The sequence below is a fragment of the Gadus macrocephalus genome, chromosome 12, assembly GCF_031168955.1.
Source record: "Gadus macrocephalus chromosome 12, ASM3116895v1".
NCBI classification, from domain to species: domain Eukaryota; kingdom Metazoa; phylum Chordata; class Actinopteri; order Gadiformes; family Gadidae; genus Gadus; species Gadus macrocephalus.
Window position 1 is genome coordinate 8,404,181 of NC_082393.1, and position 10,558 is coordinate 8,414,738.

At 40.4% G+C, this 10,558-nt stretch overlaps 2 protein-coding genes across 2 annotated transcripts; one reads left to right on the forward strand and one right to left on the reverse strand.

Moving 5' to 3' along the window:
- Nucleotides 1-2,070: 2,070 nt before the first annotated feature.
- On the reverse strand, nucleotides 2,071-5,383 carry prdx6 (peroxiredoxin 6). Its single transcript, XM_060066370.1, has 5 exons — nucleotides 5,138-5,383; nucleotides 4,233-4,389; nucleotides 3,072-3,215; nucleotides 2,637-2,783; nucleotides 2,071-2,413 (listed from the first exon to the last, which is right to left on the reverse strand). The coding sequence occupies exons 1-5, from the start codon at nucleotides 5,227-5,229 to the stop codon at nucleotides 2,288-2,290; spliced, it is 666 nt and encodes a 221-aa protein (XP_059922353.1). The 5' UTR covers nucleotides 5,230-5,383; the 3' UTR covers nucleotides 2,071-2,287.
- A 177-nt stretch (nucleotides 5,384-5,560) lies between these two features.
- On the forward strand, nucleotides 5,561-9,792 carry plpp6 (phospholipid phosphatase 6). Its single transcript, XM_060066369.1, has 2 exons — nucleotides 5,561-6,217; nucleotides 7,401-9,792. Exons 1-2 carry the CDS (start codon nucleotides 5,737-5,739, stop codon nucleotides 7,766-7,768), a joined length of 849 nt encoding a protein of 282 aa, XP_059922352.1. The 5' UTR covers nucleotides 5,561-5,736; the 3' UTR covers nucleotides 7,769-9,792.
- The last annotated feature ends 766 nt before the right edge of the window (nucleotides 9,793-10,558 follow it).

Genomic DNA, 10,558 nt, shown 5'->3' on the forward strand with positions numbered 1-10,558 from the left:
TTAGACTATGCTCTTCCCCACACTTGTAGGAAATCCCATCTGTTTTCTTTGGCTATCTTCAGAGTGCATTCCTGTCCAGCATGTGTGTGTGTGTGTGTGTGCGTGTGTGTCATGGGCATGATTGTTTTTACCTTCAGACTACTTTAAGTAATTCATGTGATTCTCTCACAGCTTTGTAGAAACAGTAAATGTTTTCCCCCAAAACGTTGAGTACTGAAGCAGTTTATTTTAGAATGTACGTCGGCATTGATGGGCCTATAATAATAATAATACATTTAATTTAGAGGCGCCTTTCAAGACACCCAAGGTCAATGTAAGTAGGGCCGTTCAAGCATAGCCTATGTTACTTCCGAGGCAGGGAGACCAATGGGAACACCTGATGCTATGTAGAATAAAGTAGCAGCTAAACGTTTTTCAGTACCTAAATGCTTAATAAATAGATCAACGTGATTTGCATTAATTTCAACTGAAACGATAAAATTACTAAAGATATCGTAGGCCTATGTTATGCTTTGAAAACATGAGTTGTAGGACCATTACAGTGTATGTGCCGCCCCCTGTTTGTGGTATAGGCCTATAGTACAATATTTTTTTATTTTTTGAGAGTTGTTGGGCTTGAAGAGAACGAGGAGGACATCTACTGGTCAAAGGGGAACACTAAAATATTGAGCATTGGGAAAGCTGCTTACATTTGTTTTTAATTGAAAACATTTTGTCTTGTTACTGTTACTGTATAGCACATAGGCAAAAAGGCTATTAGGAAAAACATTGTAGTCGAGTCACCATGTGGAAATTACTATTCACCCCATTTTAAAAGTGCATAATTTAAACATCTCTAAATGGTTCAGCTTGAACAATTAGGAACAATTACAGTCGCTTTGGTGCATTTCTCAGATCAGAATTGAAATTCTCAAAACTAACTGTTCAATCTTCACATATATTGTGTCACTTGTGCACATCAAAAAGGCAGTTTCTAATTTCTTTGAACAAGTTGCAAATGCTTTGGTACATTCATGCTAAGGATTATTTACAATTCTCTGCTCTTTCCTACATTATCATGTCAGGTTGATACAAATGTATTGTAATGGGTCTCTATTGAATAGTGTCACCCCAACAACATGTAGGCATTAGTTCATTGCATGAGTCTTTACATGCAAAATGGTTGAACAAGTTGTCATAATATGTCAAGCATATTTCTATACATTTACATATGACTTTTATTTTCTAAATCTGCCCTGTAAGTTGCTACCAGGTGAATCTTGCCTTTCTCTAAAGAAGGGAAATGTGTAAAGTTTTAGATCAACAAACTATCAACCAGTTTACTGAAATAGCTCAATGGTGTATCTCATGAACCATCAACTGGCAAGTATATACATAGCTGGAGCACAACACAATGTTACAATGTCTTACAATGGAAGGACAAGGTCAACAGCCAGAGAGAAGATGAGGAGGAAGAGGAGTGAGGCTGTGTGAGAATGGGAATTTGTTGCCCAACAGACGTCAGGTAGTGTAGGAAGACTGCCCTGTAATTCCTACAGCAATGCATGTAGAGTCGACAGTCAAACAGTCAAAGTGTAAATGTGAATCTTTTCCAGTCTCTTGCAATCAATCTCCCACATACACTAAGGTGTAGCCTACAATTGACAATAATTTTCTTGAAAGCTTTAGCCTTAGTTTACATCAGAACATCCCTCCAGAGTACTTTTATATTGACAACATGACTAATTTGACTGTCTTATCCGTACACAATGACTTGACATTCTGATGGTCAATGTTCATTGACAAAGATATTTACTTTTGAGAGATGAACTAAGGATTTTTAGCAAGAGACTTGCTTTTGCAGGTAATCCATGGTGTTTTGCTATTTGTACGAATTGTTTCGAGACATGCATTTACTGTTTTGCAAATGTTGATGATTCGAGAAATGTACCAAAGTGACTGAGAAAAACTGTAAAATGCATTATTTCACCCAGCCCCCCCCTCCCTAATTTAACTCCCTTCAAATTGGGATGTTTATATTAATTCTAACGGCATATACATATGCCCACAGTTTCAATCAGTACGCAGAAGTGTGCTCTGAAAGAAATAAGTCTTTATTGTTGTCATTCAATAACATGCATGTAGAGTATAACGTTACATGTTTGAAAACTCTAGAGTTCAGTTGATTTGGCGGTTTATTCTAAGTGCTCGCATACAAATCTTGGGATATCTGTAACATGATGAGAGTAGTGAACTCCATGGTGAGTTGGATTAGTGTAATTGGTGTTTGGGTAGTCTAATTGGCTGATCAGGGCTGGGTGAAGCGCAGGTATTTCTTCCCAGAAGGCAGTTCCTTGCATGTCACCCCATTAGGAAAAAGGGCGGTGGCCTCTGCCTCGGAAAGAGAGGGGATGACCATTACTTTATCACCAGGCTGAAAACAAAAAGTAGAAGAGAGGTTTGATTTGCATAACAATAATTACAATTTAAAAAATGAAAGCAGCTTTCGTCAGGACAAAATTATACAAACCATTTATAACCTCATTTTTTTTGTTCTATTGAAGTGTTCATACTATTAACTAGTTAAATTCCCTATGATTAAAAGTTTACTTCTAATATAAATGTTACTCTATCTGTGGATCTTGGCGTATCTATACCTTCCAGTTGACAGGGGTGGCCACCTTCTTCTGAGCGGTGAGCTGCAGGGAGTCTATGACCCTCAGCAGCTCATCAAAGTTCCTTCCAGTTGTTGCCGGGTAGAGAATGGACAACTTGAGCTTCTTGTCCGGTCCGATCACAAACACCTGGGGGGGACATAGTGAGTTGGGTTAAGTAGAAGATATCCCCACTGCTCAGGGATTAGACATCAAAGATTGTCTATGTCTATCTATATTTATGGATAGACATAGACGATTGTCTATCTATAGATATGTTACCACACGGTGGGATGTTAATTAGCCATGAGAACTTAGCATGCATCTGAGCGGACAAGGCCACATGTGGAGTCACTATAGGGTATTGAAATGGTGTGTCATGCCGTAACGGCATCGACCTTTAGAAAATGAGGATGGGCGGCTAAGGAAGACTCTTACACAGCGGGCAGTGAGAGGCATCCCATCCTTGTCGATCTCATCCGGGTCCAACATGCCCAGCTGGACTGAGAGCGATCTCTTGTCATCGGCGATGATGGGGAAAGGCAATGGGGTGCCAGTTTCACCGTTGAAGGCCATCACATCCTATCCAACAGAACAACAGGGATACTGTCACCTTAAGGAGATACATGAGCCTTTCCCCATCCCTTCAAAAGGGGGATTCCTCAATTGGATTGAGTTGAGTTTAGGGGTGGACAAAAAAATCAATATTTATTTCAATCTCGATAAAATGTACCGTGATAACGGTGACATTTTTTGTAGTAATTAAGCCGTCTAAGAAGAAATAGAAAAAGCAGCTGAACCCTTCAGTTGTGTTTATTTTTAATGCGGTACGTGACTATATGTTCAATTTGATAACATAACGGTGTACAGTTGTATTGTTACTGTGTGTGTGCGTGCGTGCATGTATGTTTGTGTTCGTGGCCATTCTTCTGTATCCTGAAGCACTGCTAAACTCTGTTAACATAAGATCAGCGTCGTTCTTTAAGATATACATTTTGTTTGTTTGGCGGTAATGATACGTGTACGTCTCTGAGAGGGGGGTTGACTTAAATTTGCAGGGTCACAAGTAATGAAGCGATGTTTTGACAATAAAACATATATTTATAGTTTACTATGGTAAAAATGGTTGAAAGGATGACATGACAAATAACATAATTAAATGTAGGGGTATTGTATTCGGCCTATTCGTGCCGTAGACATAATGTGTTATTGATTGACATGGGCTAAAATGATGTGCCTGCCATATCATTAACCTTCAACACTCATTCACTTGCATGCATAACACACACACACACACACACACACACACACACACACACACACACACACACACACACACACACACACACACACACACACACACACACACACACACACACACACACACACACACACACACCTTATCAATTTCATACACTCCCTCACGTTGACACTCCTCATTAAACCTGAAATACTGGTCTTTCTCTTCCTCAACTTTACTGAAAGGGGTATTCATTATTTAGCATCGGCCTCATTGTATTACCTGGGGGTACTCATTTCCTTGGGAGCAGTTACCAAAAGCAGGAATTGAAAACCACAGAGTAAGTGCATGACTCAAACCTTGCTCCAGTTGGTGTGGTCCTCCACACTGTCGATGGACAGCGCAATCATCTTGACTCCCCGTTTCTTGAACTCACCGGTGATGCCGGCCGCACATGCAAGCTCAGTGGTACACACGGGAGTGAAGTCCCTTGGGTGGGAGAACAGGATCCCCCACCTTCAAAATAAAGCATTATCGTTTAGAATAGTGTTTTTCAAACTTTTCCACTAGTGTACCCCCTCTAAGATGTTTTTTCAAGTGAGTACCCCCCTTCACCGCCACAAAATTAAATAATCTATGTGCGTTTTATTTGTCAGTGTTAACATGAACATTAAAAAGGGAGACGTTTCAACCACTTGAACCACTTGTACCACTCGATTTTCTATTCTCCAGCTTTCAGAATTTATAGTTATAGTAAGCTTTACATTATCTGAGTACCACCTGCTATATTCCAAAGTACCCCTAGGGGCACCACCCGTAGCCCCATTTGAGAACCAGTGGTTTAGAATGTCAGGTTAATCAACGATCATCACTAAACTTAAACCAACTTTCCCCACCAATGGACTGATTCAGTAACTTCAATAATTGTTAGGCGGAGTAAGTTGGGTGAGTGCTGTGTGTTACCATTTTGTTGAATAGCACCCATTCTGTATTCCGTCCTCATATATTATAAAAAGTTTCCATAATCCATATGTTGTTAAAAATGTGTTTACCTGCATCATTTGTTTATAATAATAACCAGGTACAGAACACTTGTAAAGTTCTCCGTAGTTGTCTTTATCTGAAATCCCTAAAACGTATATTAAAAGCTCTTGTTATTCATAACGTTAGCTGATGTAGGCCGGTTATGCAACACAGATGGGCCTCGTCATGCAAAATGATACAGTCAATTAAGCGAGTTACTAGAGTAGACCAACGAACTTACGAGTCTCCTAGGAAGTCGTGGAACTTAATCCTACCGATGGTGGTTTCGGCTTCGAAGTTAGGGAACACATCTCCAAGCAAAACCCCGGGCATGGTCCTGTCTCACCGGTAGGCAAAATTGGACAATGAATGGCGAGAGTAGTATTGGTTCGCTCGTGAAGTTCAACCGCACCATATGAACGGCCACAAAGTATGAGTGGTTGTGTGAACCCGGAAGAAGGCGTGATTTTCCCTGCTACGTAATTCGATAAAATTCGATATTTATTTTTCGAATTGAAATTACACTATGGACATCATTCTGACTAGCAAGGTACCTATTCTACAAAACCTGAGCAAATATATTGGCTACTCGAGGGAACTGTAGCGGAAGGTGCATAGCCTGCCTCTGAAAATACAGTATTTCCCATCTACCATTGCGGTAGGAACAACAACAATGGCGGCTTGAGGAAGTCGTTCGGGACGTGACAGGAATAGTCAAATGTGAAGCAATGAATTGAAATAAATAAATAAATCGACATCCTGCGCTCAAGTCACCGCAGAATACCGAAAAGCGTGGTGCATTTGGAATAGAGAAAACGGTGTATTTTCCAAGAGATACAAATGCCTTCTCCAAAAGCGAAAAACCCTTTACGGAGCGGTGGTAGTCCTGTGCTTGGCAACTCCAACGGCCGTTTCGAGTTCATGTCGCTGAACCGAACACCGCCACCGCACCTTATCCAGAGGCAGGGCTCCGACACTACTACTGCCCGGTTAAGAGCCTCGGAGAGCCCCACACGGCGCCGCGGCTCCGGTTCTTCCACCGGTTCAACCAGCGGCCAGGGGATGCCAGAAGAGGACTGTATGCGGCTCAACCCGTCTATCCTAGGAATAGCGCTTAGCTCTCTTCTTGCCATAGACCTGTGGCTTTCCAAATGCCTTGGGGTTTGCGCCTGTGAAGATTCCTCATGGGGTAGTATTCGACCGTTGATGAAATTGATAGAGATCTCCGGCCATGGGATCCCTTGGCTGGTTGGGACAGCCTACTGCATCTATAAGAGTGACAGTACTGCAGGACAAGAAGTCATGTTAAACCTTTTCATGGGTAACCCGTTTTTTGTTCTTATACTTTTGGCCTTGCCTACGATTCCAAATATTAAACATTTCTTTTACAAGATCTTTGGGAATTTTACATGCGGCACACTTCACGTAGCTGCAATCTGTGCTTGTTGTGAATGACCGTCAGTGTCGAAAATGTTGAATGAAATTTAAGGAATAGCCATTAGTGCAGCCAATGAGTCCATTCTCAGGAAATGCTGTGTATTCTCCACATCTTCCATGAGCGATAGAGATGTTGACCAAGCTTTTCCTAACCAAGACCAATTTAAGAATCAAATATAGATATAATCTGTCAACTATCAACGACTTAAAATCGTCGTCAGTCATTTTTTGTGCCACAGTGGGACCAACCAACTTGGTTGTATTGTATAATGTAGGAATTCGGTGGAGCCTTACATTCTCTCATACATCGATACATACTAATATGTAATACATTTATATATGTGCCTGGCCTATACATTCAAATTGTATCTTAGTTTATAACATCACATTATGCAATATCCATCTACATTTGTAGGCCTACTGCCTGTGAGTTCTGTTTAGAGATGTGAACTACTTGGTCAAGTTATATCACTATCAAGCCAGTGCCTTTCATTGCCAGAAATTAGTTACCTATTATATACCTTTGATGGTCTAACGTTCTCAGAGGTCAAAGGACAATTTGTGAAGAAATGTGTTGATCATAATAATAAAAACGCAAAGTAGGTTCTCTCACATTCGTTTAAACGTACAGATTGATGGCCTTTTTAAATCCATTATAATCCTTCGTCTCAAAAAGCAGGTCATTTTGGTACGTCAAGGTTTTTCCTTGTATTGAATAAATCATTACATCCATAAATAGAAATAGTAAAGTGAAAGCCAAGATCTGGAAGGAAAGGGGTAATGGATTCTGCATTCAGTCTCCAGTTTTACCTGATTAAGTTAAAGAAGATGTGTTATGACTATTTTAGAGACGTAGAATTCAGGCTCCAAGAAGAGTCCCAATAAGATTAGCTTATTCTGTGGTCCAGTATGACCTGCTATATGTAAGTGAATGCTTCTTTATTTATCTAAACAGGTGCCCTTGACCTTGTCACCATATACAACAATGTCTACCATTTTGTGCTTTACTGCCATTTCCCGGTTATAGGTTATACTGACATTGTTCTTCTCTCGCTCTCCCTTCACAGCCCTGCTACTGGACCTGGTCCTGGTGGGCATCGTCAAGGCTTCGGTACGCCGGCGCCGGCCTGTCCACAACCGCATGGACATGTTCGCCACTTTCTCCGTGGACCGCTACTCCTTCCCCTCCGGCCACGCCACGCGTGCCGCCATGTGTGGCCGCTTTCTCCTGGCCCACTTGGTGCTGGCGGCACCGCTGCGGGTGCTTGTCCTGCTGTGGGCCGGCACTGTAGGACTGAGCCGTGTTCTGCTGGGCAGGCACAACGTGACGGACGTGCTGTTTGGCTTCTGGATGGGCTACTGCCAGTACAACCTGGTGGAAATGCTGTGGCTCTCACCGCAGGCGCTGCAGGCGCTTCTGGGACAGCTGGAGTAATGAGGGTTAGAGAGTAGAGGGGTCCAAGGGTAGGACAGCAGGGAGCATGGTGGTTTTCACCGGCTGAAGCCAGTGTTTTGTTTTTCAAGTTAATGCATTCATCATTCCAGCCTGTGAAATAGCAATAGTTTTAGTTTTGCTTTTTCTAAATAACAAGAAGAAATGTAGGTGCATATTGACTAGACCTCAAATCTGAGCCAAGTTATTGCATATGAGAATACAATTTGTACATAGACCAATATTGCTCACATTCCATGAAGTTCTTCACTTAAAATAAAGTTTTTTTTTTTTTTATTCATTATAATTGTTAGCTCCCCCCCCAAAAAAAGAGTTAACAATAAACTATACATCCGGCATGAGCATCATAGGATTAAAGACAAAAGTAATTAATTAAAAGTGGTGGAACTCTGTTTCTATTTTTGCAGTATATAGGGGCACAATTTGTACCGTATTAAGTATGGACTTATTGTATATAATATATATTTAAATCAATCAAATAATTCAACTCCTGAACAAGGTCAAGATTATAATTTTGCACCTATTGAACTTCCTTAAACCAGTCAGATTCCATCTCCAGCCTGTAAAATAGTGCCAGAACACAATTAGCATTTCTGTCAACACATTGCATGTAGCATGCTTTTTTGAGTAGCATCTAAAAAAATACAAAGCCATCGTCTTATAACCTGCCTGGTGTATTCTTTAGGAGGCATTAAAGACTGACCAATTAATAAAAGAAAAAATCTGTTGCATATGTCCTGTGTACTTTGACAACTGAAAATTGTCAGTGTCTGAATATAGTGATTCTGTTTAAGAATAACTTGTTATATGGTACGAGATTGACCATATTAATGCTATGTTCTGTCAATAATCAGAGAACAGTTTTGTAATCTGACTTGCATGCAGAGTCTAGACACTGTAGACCGGTCATTTTAAGGAGTTGTAAGCAATCTCAGAGTAGGCCTTTGTTTCAAAAGCAATACAATACAATGCTGTTCCAAGATTTCTTTTTTTATTGAGAGACGAAGAGATGAAGGATCAATGAATGTTAATGTCCCAGAGATTTTATATGTTTGTGATGTTAATGATTAACATGTGGTGATATTCATGGATTTTCAATGTTTCCCCTGAGATTTTTCCCATCTACGGTGCAGAACTGTTTGTTCGGTGCGCTATGTTGATGTGTTTGACAGTGTGCAAGGTACTGATATGTGCGTGCAGTCGTCAACACAGTGCCGATGTGCATGTGCACAGTGCTGATATCCGTCCATTAATGCAATCATTCTTTTGCATTAATGTTAGCAGAAATATTGTTTTCTGTCTGCAATTTGTCCTCTGACCATCAGGTTTTCATTGTTCGGTTGCTTCTGTTCTACACAACCAAATATGTAGGCCAGCTTATAATATGGCGCTTGTTGGGTAACTGCATCCCTTAATGCTTCCTACATTTAGTCGTAAGCCATTCATGGACTAGTGCCACATACATTATCATCTGTCTTTCTTTATGGTCAGTATTTTTACACAATATTTCTCCAATGACAATAATAAAGACAATGCAACTCTTCAGGGCGGTGCAGTAGTGGGCAACTATGATATTACAGTTTTTCAATACAACAAATAGCTTTTGGGACGCCCAACATAATTTGTTATTACTATATATAGGTATGGTTTTCATGCCTGATTGCAGTGGCGCTAGTATTCCAGAAGCGGCGCTGTGCCACTGCTGGATGCGTGTAGGTGAAATACTGTCTTATTCACCCTTTGGTTTGATGGGTTTTTAAGTTTTTTTCTGTTGTCCTATAATCTGTGCTATGATCTTCTGCCATAAAGGTTCCCTAAATGCTCTCTTTTGCAAAATTTGAAGAAGCTGAAATTACCTCGCTGTTGGCCTTGGTATGAAATTGTATAGGCTAGTGCCTCCTCAACTTGATGAATCAGGATATTGAAGCATAGATAGATTCCGTAATAGTGGTGATATGGAAATACTTAAAGTAAGGTGCAAGAAAATAAAAACCTGCCTAAACAAACTTTTAACTTGTCACCCAAACAACTTCTCAACAATTCACAAAATATGAAGGGGTGTCCTTTTGCACGCTTGCTTGCCAAGTAGAATGGCTGTGAATTGGACATCTCAATCATAAATAATAAATTGAATTCTTATTGTCTCAATAATCACAGATGTCCTTGCACTGCACGACTGTAGGCAAGGATAGGGTCACTCGCTGGGACGCAGTGTTCGTTTTACACTTCGAGTCCTAGCCTTGTTAGCACTGCAGAATATGCCTCCCTGTCCTAAACTTCGCCAAACCTGTAGGCTACCCTAATGTATAGGTTCTACCCATCTGTACATTTATTCATAAACTCATAAATATCCAATTTCTAGTGAGAACCAAAACAGTTTCGGGCAGACACAATGCTCACAGACAAATTGAAAAGTAATTGGCGTTTTTATAGATGGACGTGTGAGCATGTTCATAGACAACATATTTTATTCTCTTTAAGACCCAGAATGGAATTAAGGATTCAAGACTAGAACTGGAACTAGGAATGAGGGCTCCAATTTTTTTTTTTCTAATTTAATTATATCATACTTGAGTTTGACGTTGTGCCCTTTACATCATATTAGGTGTTATATCTCTACTTTACTTCTGAATTAAACAGATTTCAGAATTGAATATAAATAATATGGACCACAGACACCTCCGTTGCTTGCCGTGTGCGTATTTAATTGAATAAAACTTCCTCGCCCCACCCATAATACCTACGAACATTCTGATAGGGCGTGTTCCTCAT

What these genes read in the sequence shown, in the direction of transcription:
- prdx6 (XM_060066370.1), bottom strand. Translation starts at nt 5,229, where the DNA reads ATGCCCGGGGTTTTGCTTGGAGATGTGTTCCCTAACTTCGAAGCCGAA. An exon ending in CACGACTTCCTAGGAGACTC is followed by an intron (nt 4,390 to 5,137) that starts GTAAGTTCGTTG and finishes TTTATTTTGAAG; the next exon opens with GTGGGGGATCCTGTTCTCCC. An exon ending in ACCACACCAACTGGAGCAAG is followed by an intron (nt 3,216 to 4,232) that starts GTTTGAGTCATG and finishes TCTGTTGGATAG; the next exon opens with GATGTGATGGCCTTCAACGG.
- plpp6 (XM_060066369.1), top strand. Translation starts at nt 5,737, where the DNA reads ATGCCTTCTCCAAAAGCGAAAAACCCTTTACGGAGCGGTGGTAGTCCT. An exon ending in CATGTTAAACCTTTTCATGG is followed by an intron (nt 6,218 to 7,400) that starts GTAACCCGTTTT and finishes CTCCCTTCACAG; the next exon opens with CCCTGCTACTGGACCTGGTC.